Source organism: Bombus impatiens, unplaced genomic scaffold, assembly GCF_000188095.3.
Source record: "Bombus impatiens unplaced genomic scaffold, BIMP_2.2 scf_0083, whole genome shotgun sequence".
In the NCBI taxonomy this organism is placed as follows: domain Eukaryota; kingdom Metazoa; phylum Arthropoda; class Insecta; order Hymenoptera; family Apidae; genus Bombus; species Bombus impatiens.
Genome location: NT_176502.1, coordinates 467,862 through 486,788, shown reverse-complemented (window position 1 = coordinate 486,788; position 18,927 = coordinate 467,862). Strand labels below are relative to the sequence as shown.

The 18,927-nt window shown below is 35.9% G+C and overlaps 1 protein-coding gene across 3 annotated transcripts in view; it reads right to left on the bottom strand.

The window, feature by feature from the left end:
• Window positions 1-18,927, bottom strand: part of LOC100750137 (pikachurin) — a 269,452-nt gene that overhangs the window by 6,663 nt on the left and 243,862 nt on the right. For all 3 annotated transcript variants that reach the window (XM_012394376.3, XM_012394377.3, XM_012394375.3), the window contains exons 10-14: window positions 12,406-12,629; window positions 6,072-6,321; window positions 997-1,280; window positions 263-508; window positions 39-142 (exon numbers count right to left, since the gene is read on the bottom strand). In XM_012394376.3, the coding sequence (XP_012249799.1) occupies window positions 39-142; window positions 263-508; window positions 997-1,280; window positions 6,072-6,321; window positions 12,406-12,629 (1,108 nt within the window). The remainder of the gene's footprint in view (window positions 1-38; window positions 143-262; window positions 509-996; window positions 1,281-6,071; window positions 6,322-12,405; window positions 12,630-18,927) is intronic.

Sequence of the window (18,927 nt, the reverse complement as noted above, 5' to 3'; positions counted from 1 at the left end):
TAAGTCACAATTTATTTCCATCGAAATACTTGACTTACCGACGTAAAGACCCGTGTCAGTGTTCAACTGTCTGAGCTGTCCAGGCGATGACGCGGATACTCCGGTTCCGCTATCGACGACCAGCGACGCCCACTGTTCGTTCCTGAAGAAACATCAGTCAATTTCAGAACATTGAAACTCGATTAGGAAGTTTCCGTCGTATTAAAAACTCCGTTGATACATGGTTAACGACCAGGGAAAAGGAACTTTCTAACAGCGTTACCTGACTGCCCGGACCCGGTGCCATAGATCATCGTCCAGTCTCGTTAAGTTGTATCGTAGAACAGCCTCACCGGAGCCAAGATTATAGGCTAAAGACAGATAACCATGATCCAAGCCGAGAGCAAGAAAATCGTCGTTCTCGTCCCTTTGTTCTTGCGGATCTGCTTGGCGTCCGCTCCATAGCAACAACCCACTACTGCTACTCGCTCTGAATCTCATATTAATGTCCACCCTGTAGCTTATTATCCTGCGACAAACGGATTTCTTCGATTAAGAAGGATAGAGGAGTGTTTTTTTTCTTTAAACGGTAAAAGCGATAGTCTATCATGAGATTGCACGGCAGCTGCTTTGAGGATTGAGCAAGAGAGATCAAAATGGAGGTCGCATTGAGTTAGGAAGCTTCTTAACACGTTAAACGCGACCGGTGGTTATTGGTGACCTACGTTACTAAATATCTTAGAACCATTTAAAATGAGATCAATTTTGTGGACTAAAAATTTTCAATGGTTTAGATGATATAGATAACATCATGAAAAAATCATCATGGTATTATTTTAATATTATATATGTAATTTATTAAAATATTACGTAATATTTTATGAGAATGAAACATTATGGCGTAGTATTATGTGTATATTTCGATATATCGTGGCGCAGTACAGATATAAATGACAGCGAGAAAGATCGTAAGGGAAATGGTTAAGGTTTAGTTTCGCAACTTTTAAATTTCCATACCTTTTCATCGTGTCAGCGTCATTGTAATGAAGGTAGCTCTCGCTACCGGAGAAACTAGGCACGGATCTCTCGTATCGCGTCCCACTATTCGGTTTCACCAGAGAGCTGTCCAGAATCGTGTTGTCGTCCGGTGCAGGACACGGATGTGGCATGCCAGGTCGACAACGACACGTGAATCGGTCCCGGAGCGGACGACACTCCGCATCTCCGCAGGGCCTCGCCTCGCACGCGTGTCCACAATTCCCGACGTTCACTCCGCCCAGTGCCTCGGCGAGAATTCCAATCTGTGCAATGTAATCGCTTTGTTAATAACGATTAACACATCCACAGCACCTTGTTGCGATAAATGATCGTCTGAACGTGAATAAACCGTTGTCAGGCCACATTGTTTGCGGAATTATTGACTTATACTATTCGAAGGAAAGACGAGGCTGTCTTAGATCGATCTGACAAGTTCCGTAATATAATGTTGCATGTTTACAGATTTATTTGTGGCTCATTGAAATTTAATGTTAACTTATCGTTCGTTTTCTACATGGAGAGAGGAAGACGAATGAAAATTGTAAATTCACATTGATTGTAATTCTAGAAGTATTTTGTCTTATTTGAAGTATAATCGGCATATCTTTAGAAAATTAGGGAGATTTAAAAGTTTGCTATAAAATTGCTTAAAGGTGTATTGATATATTTAAACCAAATATTTAACTTCTTATATTATACACCAGTGTATTTTGTCTCATTTTATTCTATCCGTTTGTAAATAAAAAATATTTCGATTTACAGATTACCATTGAGAAATAACCGACAGGTATTAGTTAAAATATTTTTTACAAACGAGTTAAATCAGTCTAGATCGGGTAATGAAATTACAACGATCTATTTAGAATTGCTCTTAATTTTTCAGGTTAAGCTAATTTTACCTTAGAATATTTTTATTATTCAATGCAAAAATCACTTTGGAAGGTACAAATATTTTATAGCGTCCTGCTTATTAACTTTTTAGTTTCAAGGAATTAACAAATTCTATCTATAAATAAGAATCGCGTTGGTTGTATAGACAGACCTATACTCCATTTATCCTACTTTCCCGACAATTTCTGGCTTGCACTATGAGAATTTCTAGCTTTTGCTACTTATCTAATCAGTTAGACCATGCTACTTCGTCGCTGAATCAGCATTGTCCTGGATCTCTGGCAAGTCTGGCCAAATCCCAGTTTCTCTACTTGTCCGATACAACTGACTGTACTATTTGTTCAACAATAAGCAGCTTTGACAGTATTCAATTATATTTCTTAGTTATGCCGATTGTATAACTACTTAAGGATACTTCAACCGAATAATAATATACTCTAGTGGTTCCATTTAACAGACCGCTAATTATCGATAATTATCCGTACAAAAACGATGCTCGTGATTTCATTTCAATTAGACATAAAGTTCTGAAGGAAGTAGTTGCAGTTTCGTGTTTGATTCAACGTTGTGGCAGCTATATCCGTGAATTTATAAGTAGACGATAATCCTTTCGTGATAAAGGCAAACGCGAGTAGACGAATGTAATAAAAGAGCAAGCTGCACCAGATTGGATTTAATTCTCCTAAAGTCGCCGAGGGAAAGAACGAAAACATACAATGCGTGCATTCATACAGTTTAACGCCGTACTAATATCTATACCTGGTCGTTAATAATAATTCTCTATGAATGAAATCGTTAGGGACTTTAATAAATATCTGCATCCTCGTTAACTGTATTTTCTTCCATATTCTCGTTTCTCTTTGCTTTCTTTTCTATTTCTTGTATATTTTTTTTTATCTAAAACTGTCATTTTTAGAATTAATGTTCTATTATATTCCGCGTACCATAAAATTCTTTCCTTCTTTCTTTTCCCCTCCTTTTTATTTCTACCATATTTTATATTTTGGAGTATTTTACATGAGGTGTTTTACGAGCTGTTGTAAAAACGAGAATGTCATTAAAAAGGTGTGTCATTAAAAATAGAGACATGAAATGTGAAGGGAAGCGATAGTGAATTTATTACCAGATAGGAAACAGGAATGAATGAACGACGTTTGCGTATCATATTGATTTCCTGAATTAGATATAATGTATTAAGTATATCAATTAAAAAATTGGTTTATTGATCAGGTTCAATAGTACATCAATGTTATTCTATACCTATGTAGTATCATGGACAAAAAACCTAAAAGATATCGGGTAAACCATAAACAATGTCGCGAGAGCCGAGGCGTCGTCGAGTCCATCAATCGGTCCTTCAATTGAATAGTTTCGTAGAGAAGGCCTACGTGACCCTGGCCACGAGTGTTTGCGGAACACGTGCGTGGTGGGCCTAAGAAAAGACAAAGGGATGCGAGAACAGTGAGTGTCAGTGAAGAAGCCAGAGAGTGTGAATCGAGAAGTCAGAGAATGCGAGTTGCGTTGTCGAGATAGTGTTGCTAGTGTCACCCGCTCAAGAAAGATCACCCGCTCAGAAACAGTAATAAAGTAGACGAAACACCCTGCATGCCACAGCTAACGAAATAATAACAAAACAGCAACTGAATAGCCGTCTCTGATATACATCCGACGATAACCCCTCCAAAGGGACTAAAACCTCCATATAAAAACTCCCCTAAATTAGCGCTCGACACATTATTCTGTTGCAACACTTTGAACCATCACTCTGTTGGATTTATACAATAAAATTGCCATCATCTTATACGAAGTTCAATTTCTTTACTTTATTCGTGAAGCGTTCGAACTGCGATGCGAGATCACCGGCGATCTTGTAACGTCAATTCGCACCAGAGACCAGGTCACACACCGCGGACAGGATGGCACCCAGATGTCTGCACATCCTTGGCGCATACCCTCAATAGTCTTAAGTACCCATCAGGGGTCTTGGAATTTTCATAGTTAAGGTCCTTCGGACCAAGCGAGTATTTCTTGTCTTAGATTTCCTTTACGTTTATTGTCTACCACGTGTTAGCATAGAAAGTTGGTTTTCTTCACATCTGGTATGTGCCGTTAGCAACTTTCTCGCGAGGGCGACTAAAACCCTTTCTGGTCCATCAACCGTCTTATTATCCAATCGGAGACTGTGTCTACTGCCCTCACTTCCTTAACCAAAATTGTCATCGACAAATCCGATAGTCCCGTGTCCTTAGACACACCCACACCTAACCTTCCTCAGACACAGTATCGTCAGTAAAACTCACTTATTCTGTATCCTCAGAATAGTCAACATATCTTTACCGGTCTCTATCCTTATAACAGTCGCATACCTAACGTATCATTGTAACTAAGTCTTACATAACGTGGTTGGAGTGAATTGTGATTTATGTTAATTCAGTGTGTATTACATTGTGATTGCTGAATTCATAATAAAGTTTAACTAAAACAAAATTAATAGTTGTGTTACGACTCAGCTATATTATTTCATCAACCAACCCTTAAGTTTACGTGACAATCTATCGGTTTCGTGATTTCTTGTGTCTTCGACGTGACACTAGCGTTGTCGTGAGAGTGTGATCCGCGTGAGAGACAGCGTTGGATCCTCGTTGTGACGAGAGTTGCGAATTAACTATTGAGTTGTCTAGATTATAACACGTTATTGTGATTAGTTCACGTTAAACAATCATCGTTCTTCTATTTAATCAACATCTGTACAATTCATTTATTGTAAATAAATCATCATCATCAATAATAATCGAGAATAATTATATATATATTCCCGATACTACACCTATATACTATTTTATTACTAACTTTTATTCACTTTTATGAATATAATATATATTTTGCATACTCTCGACTGAATTCAATAAATTGAATATTTATTCGCTGAGTTTAGTTTTTGTAGTAAAATATCTTTCAAAAGTCTGCAAAAACTCATAAAACCTATGTGTAAACGCACCATACACCTGTATATTAACGTTTCATCATGTACAAACACGCTATATACTTGTATATTAACGTTTCATCGTGTATCTACAAGCAATACGCTTATATATTATAACGTTTCAGCATACTATGAAATATTTCACGATATTCTATATTTTCTAATATTCTAGGTTTAATAACAATCACTGTTCAATGAATTTTAACTTGTTTCCCCGATTTTGCAGCCTTTGATAGGTGACTCTTGTAGACTTTCGAGAGCTAAACAAAAATCCGCAAACCGTTTGTTTTTCTAGAATTCATAGTCTTTGGAAAAGTCAATTTTGAAAAAATCGAAAGCGGCAATTCTACTCAATGCCAAGGCAATCGCTAAATTGACTATCACTGCCGCTGCCTCGTGTTTTGTTAAAATATTTCGCTTTTATATCAGAAACAGAACACGATTCTCTAGTTTCTCTTGATACTTCCCTTAGCAGGAATTTCTGCTCTACCTGTGTATTATGTCATTTTCTCTTAAACCTTTAGTTTTTCGAATAAATTGAAAAATGTAAACAGAAAATGTTACGTTTTGCGTGTTCTTTTCACCTTGATCATTATTTAAACACATTTAAACGTTTCTAATGCAACAACGATGAATATAATTTTACTCGGGAGAGTCAGTAGAATTTTTTCGTTTCAACAGCAATTCGATAGTTGTTACTATAAAGGCGCAAAGATATTCTCAACGCGAAAATTGATTGTAATTTTAATAAATATTAAAATAAAAAAAAAATCTCCAAGATTGAAAAGTTACAGCTTTTTCCAAAGTTGATTCCTTCAAGTTGAAATTTATTTTTCACAGCGCTACCGTAGAAGCATAAAGCATAGCCAAAGTTGAAAACTTGCAATTTTTTTTCCAAATTTGATTTTTCGAAAATGTGGCTTCTAGGAGGAGAAACGGTTTGCAGATTCGTGTCTAATTCACGAAAGTCTGCAAAAATTGCCTATCGAAGGTTCGAAAATTGGACACGCGTCGAACAGTGAATATGTCGCTAATCACATTTATAGAGTTCGAGTTAAATCTTTAAACAGTTAATCTTTCGATAAATTTTCCGTGAAAGTGAAATTTTCCAAATCACAGTTAATCTCCTCTTTTTGTAGATAGGTCCTTTCTGAGGACGCATACGAGCAAAGTTTCTTACCTCGCGACGATTCAAGATGACCGTTTGAATGCATCCCACGAAGCTGGCGGTCGTTTTCATCTTCGGTGAGTACATGTCAGTGGATGGCGCGCCGCCCAAGTAAAGATTTAGTGGCAACGACAGTTGCGTGAAAGCTCCTGGCGCCAGGATTTCCTGCGGAGGGTCGTCCTCGACTTCGAGCGAAGCCAAACGTCCGGTTCTTGACACTCGCACCTCCACCCATTCACCCAGACGAACTGGATTCTCGCTCCTGCAATTGCGAGTCGTTAAATCTCCATTTTCTACGATTTATGATCTTACGAGTAAGATTATTAGAATTGTTGTTTATCGCTTACTGATGCTTAAGAACGTGACATGATAATTGAGGTTCTTGTCAAATAATTGGCAATATGAATAAGAATTGGAGTATTATCGGTATCTTCGAAACATTGTATTAACTTTAGGTAATTTTTTCAATGTCTTTGGAAATTCCCGTTAAATTTTTTCTAACAACACATTCTCTCTGCTCATGATTAAGAGAACATGATTAAGAGAAGATTAAACTCTCAATAGAGCAAGAGGGAGGATTTTCGGTTTTGTTACTGGGGATCGAAAGAAAAATCCGACGTTTCCCACGTCACTGTAATAAAACGTCGACGCAGACTATAGGAGAATCTCTGACGAGGGAAAAACTAGTCAGAATGGAGAGTTCCGCCGCCGTAATTCCGGTCAAACGTCGTGAATGCGAATGAAGTTTGCTCACGGATAATATTTCGCTGCTCGAAGTGAGTATACTGAGAATTAGTCAGAGTGGAAAAATCTCACGTATTGAACGGCCCCACTGAGCCAAATGATGGGTAACTTTCCTCTCGAGGAGAAAGAGTCAAATGTTGCGTGGCCACTTAACAGCCAAAAGAATCGTGTACTCGTAGATATCGAGAATTCCAGAGGGCGTGGTCGATGAATAATGTGAAAGATCAACATTAGAGTGGAATTAGATTCTTGGGTAAAACTATACTTGGTATTTATATTATTTTATATTATTATTAAATATCTATAACATTTGTAATATTTGTAATATTTTTGTAATTATAATATGAAATATATTTCTTATTTAATTTGAGTGCGACTGGGGTGTAATATAAAACGTTTGTACTGTATAGGATTTTTGAGTAAAATCATTAAGATTTGTCCATTATCGATGCATCATATAATAATTTAGTCATATAAATTTGCCAATGAATGCTATATTTTTTAATTAATTCGCATGTACTTTGTAAATAGTACAAAAAACTTCAAAAGCAAAGAAACAATTTTATTACTATTTTTTGAATAAATTGTAGTAGGACGATTTCCATTGTTATTGTATTATCGTTATTTCAAAAGACATCTTTAATACTGTAATATGTATTGAATATTCGTATTTGTTAATTAATTCAGACATAGCCGGCTAATAATGCGAAAAGTACAAATTTCGAATAAAGGTAAACTTGAGAATGGTGCTACAACGATATGGTTTATTATTGTATTATTGGCATTTTGAATGATTCTTTTAATTCGTGATATTCTTATTAAATATATGTATTCGTTAATTAATTCGGACATAACTGACGAATAATACGAAAAGACATTCATTAGACGTGATTTCGGATAGATCCGAGTTTGACAATAATATTACAATGATCCCCATTACCACTGCGCTTCACTGGTGCATATTACACGATATTCTGATTGTACTGGCTTCTATGAATTAACTTTACTTGTTAAATCAATTCAGGCGTGGCCGACGAATAAAGCGAAGGTCTATAATAATGTACAAAGTTCTTGGATCAAGCTAATTTCGAGAATAATATTACAATGCTTTGCATATTATTGCATTACTGCCGCTTTATACGATGCATTTAATAATATTTATATTTGCTATCGAATATTTACGCTTGCTAATTAATTCGATCTACATAAACAAGTTTGTGTATATCATTAAAAGAGAAAAATTTCGCGATATATTCATAAACATCGTTGATCGCCTGTATCTCGTATAAATATTAATAAACGATATGTCTGAACTACTTTGTACAGCAGCCTTTGAGGGTGCCCGAACACTTGTAAAAACCTTTCACGAATATATCACGTGTGTCATGTAATATTTTGGAATTTCATTAGCTAACGAGACCTGACGGTTACGATTATATTGATAAAGTGGAAACATCTGAAAACGTATATGAAGGCTGTAAGATATTTAGCGTGAGATCTATCCCTCAGAGATCACAAAAGTTTCTTAATAGTCCAATACATTGTATTCAGCATATAATCCATTACTCATTACATTAAGCATATAATAATGTAATGGTCCCATCGGAAATATTAACGTTTATTAATACAATCGATATTAGAAATACTATAAGTATACTAATTATAAAACGCGATATACTAAATAATTTTTTACTTTCTTTTCTTCCTTTTATTTTTCTTGACTTTTGTCAATCATTGTACATCCACGAAGGAGAAATTCACGCGTCTGTGGGAATTTTCCCTCAACTCTTACGCTATTACGAGATCTTTCGTCGTCATATGCGGGTTACCGTCATATCGGTTAATATCGAGAGCGTGGATGGATTTCGATTACAGCACACGCAAGGGTGGAAATAATGGCGGCTCGGTGGTTGGTTGACTATCTAACACGACGAATACGAATGAAGTTTACCTACGGATATTATTTCGTCCAGACGAACTGCCGCCAGAAGATCGACACGAAATAAAAAGGCTATTTATCGAAGAGTTTCATAAAGCGGACAAACACGGTTTCGTTTGCCTCCGTATGTAAAATAGAGCCATGTTTGATTTTCGCGAAATCAATGTAAAAACACGCTCGAGCCATGACGAGTTTAAATGGATCGGGATTAATTAACGGGAAATATTTTTGCGTCGTGCAGAATCGTGTTTCCCGTAGATTTGCCACCGCCATTGCGACAAGGAACTTAATCAATGTCCTGTCGTTATAAATTGTAACTTAATTGTCGAAATGTTTGTGCCAATACGGTCTACCGTGTTTGTTAACGTATTATATTATCGATTCGAGTACTCGTTCGATTGGCTATTATGCGGGAAGTGATTTTTATTAGGGTAATTCTGTTGCTGAGGAGTAATTTTTAGCTTTCCCCCGTTCGTCGTTTATTGTATACGAAAATTAAAATTTTTATTTCTTTCATTTATTGTGTCAGTTCAATAATCACCAATATCGGAGTTTCTTTTCGTATGAAGTATGGTGTCATTTATATCAACTGTGATTTAAGGAAATTTACTTGATACACGTGTAGAAATCTTAGGAAAATATTTTAGAAAAACAACTGCAAGCTATGACAACGCCTATATCATGAAAAAAGATAGTATCATAAAAATACAAAGTTTTTCTACATTTAAATTCTCTAGAACCCGTTTCGATATTTTTAAAAAAATACACATATATCTTTTGAAAAAAATGAAAGAATTTCTAAGCCGTTTCTGTATCGAAGAAATTGTTGAAAAATGAAAAGGAATATAAAAATGATTACCCAGGTTGGATTAAAAATTACATCTACCTACCCATAGAAATTCGTATCATCGTCTCGTATGGATTGCAGATTTCGAATTCCCTTAAATTTCTTACCATTTGTTATCGAACAAATTCCGTACGCTCAAAGACGCTTCATACGTATATGTACATTATCTATTGACGCGACGAAGAAACAACAGCAAGTCGAATCAGAGAGCGGAATATTCTAAACAATTTCCCATTCAATCCCCTGATCTCGCACGGGGATTTTCCATGAGGTAAGGGTTAATCCTCGTAACGAAAGCAGCAAAAATGGTAAGCTAACTCGGACCTGATTAGAATATCTGATCCGCGAGAGGATGCGCTCGCGCGCACTGATTTTCCATCATGAATATTCAGAGGTTTAATTCGCGATGAGGCCGATCGACATCGATACATTGTTAGCCGGCGATAGGACGGATTAAACGATCGGTTCGGTTCTTTCGACACTGACGTCGAGCTTGGTTAATCGATCGCATGGCGCATAAACTCGTTATACAGCGTTACAAGCGACGTAATCGAAGCGTCTCGTTTCTATTCGAAACAATGCGCGAATATGGAGAAAACTATCGCGAAAAAGACGCGAGATTCCTATTCTCTTTTACGCTTTGCAGATAAAATTGTTCTTTTGCTTTTAACCCCGCTATATTCTTTCAGCGATTCTCGACCAAATTATAACTGTTCAACGTTGGAAAATATCTTCGCATATTAGTCGAACAAAATATGAAAAAGGTCTCATTGTTACGCATGAGTTTTCTTTTTAACTGTATGTAAAATATTTTCTGAGGACATTACGAATCCTTTTTATGCTCTAAGATGAGAGCAAGATGGAAATATATAAAAATTCGAGGATCGTGCCAGGGTTAATAGTGACTCTTCGATCCACTTTGATTAGTTGATCTCACGGAAGATTTGAAGAAGGATAAGCGGAACCTGGGAATCGAACGTCGGAGATTTTAATTGCGTTACGGTATTTGGATTGAAATGCTTGGAGAACTAGATAGAAGATTTGTTTCAGTAAGAAATAGTGAGAACGATAATGAGATCTGTGAAAAATGGTTTCAAGAGAATTTATCTGTATTTTATGTTACTGGAGATAGGATAAATAGAGAAAGGAACGTCGAATAGCGTAATATCTGCTTTTTTAAATAATGGAACTGTCTTTTTCGTAGGAATACATATTTCTCTTGAATAATATTACAGTATCTTTTTCGATTTCTGTAATTAATCAATCTCTCGATACTCGTTAACTATACCTTTAAATCACAAGGAAAGAAGAGAAGTGCCATTGAATGTATGTTAACAATAGAAACGAAGATAACATAAGAATTTGAATATGTAAACATATATTTTTAGTAAACAATATCGCAATATTTTGTTCGATTTCTTTAATCATTTTATTTGATATCTACTAAGAACTTTTATTTCTGCAAATAAAGAAAAATATTATCGAACGTTATCAATTGAAAAGGTAGATCGTGCCTACAAAAACTTGAGTGTCTTTCATAGAAAAGTACATATATTCTTCTTAAATAATGCTACGTGTACCTCGTTAAATTTTCTTAAATTAATTAATCTTCTCGATATCTTTCAACTAATTTTAACATTTGCAGGAAAAGAAAAATATCGAACATATGTAAATGGCAGGAAAAAAGAAAATAAGACAAAGGCCTGAATTCACCAGCTCGAAAGCCTATCAAGCTGCCACTACGTCAACCACAAATCAAGTCACTGCCTTCAACAAATTAAAACACGTTTCCCCATCCAATCAAGCAGGAACGAGGCATCCATAACTGGCCGACCCACTTCCCTTTTTTTCACCCCGTACGCTAGTTCCCGATAAAATTACAATATCCGTTCATCCGTTGATCGTTCGTTCGATGGGGAGTCAGCATGCAAACGACTCAATTAGACATGGTTCGAATTGAAAGGAGTTACGGAGGAAATTGAAAGGAACAGGATGGTCCGAGGTAGTTTTACGCGCGTATATTTATGCTCGTCCACGTGCGCAAGTCCTTGCTAATAGATTTTCTCGTAGTAACAACAAGCTTGGCAATAATCTGTTAATCCATTAATCCGTTTAAATAACGATTTCCTTACCTGGAGATTCTGTTCTGTTTTTACATCTAGTTTCATTTTTGTTACAAATAAATCGACCCAAGTAAATCCGATTTGTCTTTACTATTAGTTCTTTTTCGTAATTGTAAAATCGTAAAATTGTAAAATCATAGTTTGTTATCTATAATCCGTAACTTGACAATTTATTAATATCATCGGTGGGTAATGTCAATTTGATGATAATAATTCAATAATAAATTTGTCAATTCAATAATATTATCGATTAATAATATATTGTCAATAATATTGTCAATTATAATAACTAACATTATTATTGACTAATGTAAATTTGTTAATTAGTTAAACTAATATTGTTAGTTAGTAAATTATTATGCAAGTTGGTCCAAATAATAGAATCACGAATCAGACAGTGTATTAGGATTATGAAATCCTAAATCAACGCGAACAAGAAATTTTGGTAAAAACCTACGAGGACCGTATCAAATAATAGGAGTTCGCGTTCACGTAAATAGATTTAATCGACACAGCAGTTCAATTAATTTACTAAAATTTCATACTGACTAAATTTTCGTACATTTCCATCTTATACTGCTGCATCTAAAATACCATTCGATTAAAGGAACTCCACGTAAACGAAGTTCCATTATAACGTACACTTGTGTCGGATGACGATTTCGTCGTTCGTGAATGGAAGAATCGACTCACCTCAAACTGGCTGGTCCTGTTCCCAGGTCAAAGGTAAACTGAACATGCCCCGACGACAAGTACAGCGCGATGAAGTCGCCAGTGGCGTCGCTGTGGTGGCCATTGTAAAGTATAACTCCGTCTGCGGCAGTCGGTTTCAACGTGACAGCCAATTCCAGCCAGGATAGAGACGTGTCGGCCAATCCCGGGTAACGCAGATAAGAGGAGCCGTTGAATGACGGTACCTGCGCCCAGACAATTCATTCGAAACGGTTATTCCACGGACTCTCGGCCCTCTTTTTACTCGGACATCCTTCCCCAGGAATCTGATCCTTTCTTGTAACAGACAGAATCGTTGATCTTGTGGTAAATGAACGAGAAAGGGGGGTGAATGGTCAGGAACATGACCTCGTGACGCTTTCGTTCCACGTTTATTAGATTTAAACCGCGTTTCAGTGTTCTAATTTGTTAATGTGCGACGTAGGCATGAAGATAATGGATAGCGAGAACGTTGAGAAAACAGGCGAGATAAGAAACATGGCAGATGTAGCGGTTCGTGAAAGTATTTGAGCAGTTGTAGAAACCTTTTACGGATATATTATGTGTGTTATATGAAATATTTCAAAATTTTATTATAACCGCAATCAGAAGTTATTATAATTATGTCGATAATGTTTGAGACAAGTGTGAAAATGTGTATAGAAGTTGCAATATATTTGATACAAATATGTATATATTTCAGAGATCATCAAAGTATTTAAAGGCTTAGTCGATTGTCTGTTACATTTAATAAGTCTCGATATTCGGCGGAACCATCTTTTGACGCTTATTATATATTTATGATAGCTATTCGCGCCATATATATTAATTTTTACTAAATACATGTTTGCGATAAATATTCCGTGAACTCTCTAAACTTCCTTGCGTCATTACGATCTCCGCAAGAAGCCCCAAAAGACCTATCAAACACCTTCCTGAAAAAGTCACTTCCGCGTTGAAGTGACTTTCAGGAACATCGCTCAGTCACGCGAGATATTAAGCGCTATCGCTTTCTCACGCAGGACCGACAGGCAAGTGTAAATCGCGGCGATGTTTCATCGGCGAACGCGAAAAATCGAGGGTGCTAGGTCGTCGGTTTTCTAACGTCTTCTACCGTGTTTCGAAGTCTTCTGACAACGACGTTATTTCCCGGCGGTCCGGGCCCCGTTACTTCTCCCGTTATCTTCACCCGCGTCAATTTTCGAAATGACGTAGTTACCGAACAGGAAGATGCTCTGACCGTGTACAGCCAGTAAATTAAACGCAGTTGCCCGCCCGTTATATCTCCGCGTAAATCCCATCGGCGCTGCTACTCGCGTTTTGTTACACGAGCTCGAAGAAATGTACAGTGTACAGTGGCCTCGGTGAACGCTGCTATAACGAGACCAGGGAACACGAGAGCGGCCATGTAACGTACTTCATGAAATTTACGTTCCTCGGGGAAGGAGGAGCTGGCGAAAAGAAAAATTCGCCCTGTATATAAAGTGGCTGGAAAAAAATTTGCTCATACACTTATCTTTCAATAAGGCGTCTTATCGGATTTTACAGTTTTTCATTATCATTTACAATTCATTTTCATTAGTATCATCAGTTTCGCTTGATATGAAAGCACTACTATTACGAAATGAAAGATAATACGAGATTCGATATACTTGGACCTAGTTAGTATGTAATTTACATATTAACTATAAATTATATATATGATATAGCTATAATAAATACATTAATGTGCAAGTAGGTATTTTTTGTAGCTACTGTATGATTGGCATCGAGAGTGGTACCGAGATGATGAATTCTTTCTCGAGCTTAGTTTTGCTTATTTTGTTGATCGATAAATGAGCTTCTCAGAAAGCTGATTAAATCTACTTTTTGTCAATAGCTTAATTTTATTACGCAAGTAATACGATCACACTGTTCAATTGTCAAGAAATGAATAATTGAATGACAAAATGAGAAAATGAATAACCTTCATAAGTTTATTCGTTGCAAGAAGATATTGCAGAGAATAGTGAATTCTAAGATAAATTTAAAAAATAATATTTGCAACATCATTACTTTTTTCTGCTTTTTAACTTATGGTATTGATCAATGTGGTTTCTGAACAGTTCGAATGACTCTTTATTTCCGGCTTTCTCCTGCCGAAATTTTTAACTGCTTTGAAAAGTGACATATCTACATCATCTGGTCTTTTCTGCGTTTCTACGATCCAAGCAACAACATTGTCAGAGCCGGAAGCTTCCTTATCTTTCTTAACTGAAGAAGCTACGCTTGTTAAAAATGAGCATAAAGGTGACGATAAGCGTAAGCGGAATTTTTATGATTTATGATGGTTACTACGAGTGAAACAGTCGAAAACTGCGGAATAAAATAAGCGGAATAAAAAATCGAGGCTTTTAAGAGAATACTTCCGAAATAAGATGCCAGATAAAGCGAAGCAGAATGAAAAGCGTATTCTCTTATATTCTCGAGAAAAGTTAGAATTGAACAACGAAGAAGAGAAGAGATGAAAAAACAAACAACGAACGATTTTACAGATCTAAATCAGCACCAACTTAATCTTTTAAAAATGGTATAACCCAATGAGTCAAATAAACCAAGCGTCTGCTCTCATAATCAGTTCATTTCCATCGCTTTTCTTCCTGTTTCCACATTTCTTCTACAACTTTCAATATTACAGATCACTTTTGCTTCCATTATAAATTAACCGTTTGCTATCCACTTAACTATCTTGAATTTCGAATGAACCAGAGTTGAAGTGAAATTAGTCGTGCATCACTAGACTGTGGATGTTTGTGCAGTGAGCGTGGCTAAAAATTATAAATCGTGCAGTTAATCATCGATTAAATTGATTCAAGCGCTTGAATTAAATAATATCGCAAATTTCTTGTTCAGTTTAAACAAGTTCTGTTTAAACATCGAGATAGACAAGATAAATTCTATATTTCCCACTACGCACTTATACTATCTTACATTGGAACAATCATAAAAATAAACTGCCGTCATGAAAAATAAAAAACAAGCAGCTGAAAATATTTCTCCGAGATAATTGAAGAGCGTTCAATCCCTATGGAATACGTTTTCCAGCACAAGCAATGAGAAACTCGTCCAGCCAGTGGAATCATGTAAAATACGAGGAACGATTATGTAAAACGAAAGAACGTTTAAAGAGACCGTGGAAATTGCGTTGATATCGCCGACGATGTTAAATCGCGTGCAAAACAACACGCTTAATTACATCCTGCGCGGAATGCTGTGCATCGAAGCATTTTTCGAGCGGATTAAAACGCGACTGAACTCGGGATATTTTGTATCGAATTAACCAGTGACATGTTTTTTGAGGACCTTTTTCGTGTTTCGTGAGATTGAAATTTTCCATAGCAAATTTTTCTTCTCCTTCCTGTTGTCTCTTTTTCATTTTCTTCCTATTCTACACAGTCATCAATTTGATGGTGTGAAGTTGAAACGAGCGTCGAGTACAATTAGCGATGGGACCTGAAACATTTCAATCCTCTTCGAATTTGTGTCGTGGTATGTGGCGATAAATTCGTGGCGATTAGTTAAGACTCTTGAAAGTCTTGGAAAACCTTGAGTCTCGTATTTATGATAATTCAAACTTTCCATATTTTGTTTAATATTTTATGCGCAGACTACGGATTTTTATGCGTTTTTGCGAAATTGTAAGATACAAAGTTGACGTATAAAAATGTCGAAAACAGAGTATTTATTACAATATTTGGCAGATGAAACAAATTTCTATTTAAATTCCATTTCATAACAATATAAAACTGCATAAAAGCTCACAATCAATTTATGTCAATCGTATCGTTTGGACAAAGTAGATCAAAATGCTTGGAAAATATCGAATACTCGTCATCGTAGACGCTAGATATTTACGCAAATTCATGTTTCTACGAATAAGATTACGAAATAGGAATTTCAATAAAAATAATGTTTCCCTATTGAATATTAAAAAAGAGTACCGTTCTTTGGATATTTTTAATATATTATTGTATATCACGTGCATTCTGTGCATTTTCACATCTTCAAATTTTCCTTAAACACAGAAAAATCCCCAGTCTACTCGTCCAGTTTTTAAAACCTATCTAAATTCTCAAGACTTTCAAAACTGTCTTGATAGATATTTGACAGTTTTTACTTTTAAATCATGCGTTCAAAGCGATTCGAATTTTTTGTCAGATACATATACACAGATTCAAAGAGTTCCAGATCTCATCACCAAGTATTATATTATATATTTGTTCTTTCGTCCGCAGATGCCACTTCGTCTGCACGCACAAAACATACAAAGGATTATACGCGAGCCTATTATATATATATACACACCATGTATCGATTATAACAGTGGCGGAAGCATTAAAGCGAGCCTCGTGAACGCGTGGAGCTGCATCTGATAAAATTACTATCGGCTTGTCAGTCGATATTACTTCCGGGGTACTCGAGCAGTTTCACTGACACTAGGTATGCACGGGGAAAATTGATCCTCCTTCTCCGATGTTTTGTCGCGTCTGCTTTATTGAATATCTTTTTGTCTTCTCTTTTTGATCTTCTTTTCTATTGTTCGTATGCGATCTGGTTGATGCAATCTGTATATAATAACGTTGCACCAATTCCCGAATGATCTCGCGAGAGTAATGAATTGAGGCGAGGAGGTGAGTATCGAGTGATTAATTCGCTTTTGTTCGAAGCGCGTGATGCGTGGATTACGGACATTTATGTAAATTTATATTTCTATGAATACGGATTAAAAAGATGGCATTAAGGCAAACTATAACGGAGGCAGTCTATATTTGTACAAGAAGAAATTTAATTCTTGAACTTTAATTTCGATTCTAATTTGTAAAAGGCTAGATCGTCGAGTATAAGTCATGTATAATATACAGTTTCAGTGCAAGTAGAGTAATAAGGTAATAAACAATGTCCACCCACGTTTATGAAAAATATCATGAGAAAAGCAAAATGTTAATATCAAATACAAACTATCAAACCGAATGATTAAAAATACAGAGTATTTCTGCCAGAGAACGAGTTTCTTTAATAAATATTTTTAATACGAAACCTAAAAAAGAACATAATTTCTGCTTTCGCAATTTTATCTCATTTCCCCACCTTAAATCTACCGCCACAACTACCAATACCATTCAGATTCCCCACTAAACAACTAGGATGAATCAGAATCAGCAAACACTCGAAATTCAAACTCACCCTCTCGATCGTTTCCTCTTTAATTCCGCGCAGGTTCAATAGAATTTTTTCGCGAAAATGTTATCGGCGGCGACTTCAAAAGCACGCGCAATCTGCGACCACAGGTTCGCACTACGATAAAGGATTAAACGTAAAGTTTACGGGGAAATGGGAGCTTGGTCAAGATTTAATTAATCGTTCGAGCGTTTCGGGCGTATTTCAAATCATGGCAGTCATAATAGTTAATCGTTCGTGGCTTCGACATTCGAGATCGATTCGCGAAAACAAGTTTCCATTGAAATTTACGACATTGTAATTTCAGCCAATGGTACTATTACACCTTCCGCGTTTGATAACTCCCGACACCGTATTAGACGCTCTTGAAGGTTGGAAGTTAATACGATCAAATAATTTCTGAATTCCGCTTTGGATCTGAATTCATTGATTTTGGAAATTTTGAAATTAAACGAAGCTAAATTTATTATTACGGTCTCGGAAGAAAATTGTGTGAAATAAAAATACGTAAGATTTTTAGAACCAGACAGAGAATTGGGTATAAAGATAAACTGTGGTAGAAACGTTTCCTGTAGATTCTCCGAAATTGAAATTTCAACCTCGAAAACTATCTTCAGAACTGTCTTGGAAATTACCTTTGAGAATTATCATCTTCCTTTTCAGTAAGTATTTTATATATTGTTTTTATTATTCTCTTGTTTTCATCTCTTGTTTTTATTATTTTTTTTTCAAGGAAAAATTCACTTGCTGTTTTTTTATTAAGCTCTTTATTTATGAAGCGAAATTTATGTCATGATACACTTGTATATTTCCGCGGATTTTCACTTAAAATTTACTGGTATGCTCTAAAATAATAGCTAAAAATAACACTGAGGTATCATGTAACAAAAAGACCATAAATATTTTATTAAAAAAATATAACAAAAATATAAAACGTGAAAAATAAACAGTTTACGATATATATATATATATATACAGGGTGATTGGTAACTGGTGGTACAAGCGGAAAGGGGGTGATTCTACGCGAAAAAAGAAGTCGAAAATATAGAATAAAATTTTTTTTTTAATTTTTTTTTTTAATTTTTTCATCGAGACAATGATCTACAGTGAGATCCGTTATAACGTACCGCACGCGTACCGAGCGAAAATTCAAAGTCGATTTTCTCGAAAACAAAGCCTCAAACGAAAAAATTTATTCTATATTTTCGACTTCTTTTTTCGCGTAGAATCACCCCCTTTCCGCTTGTACCACCAGTTACCAATCACCCTGTATATATATATATATAT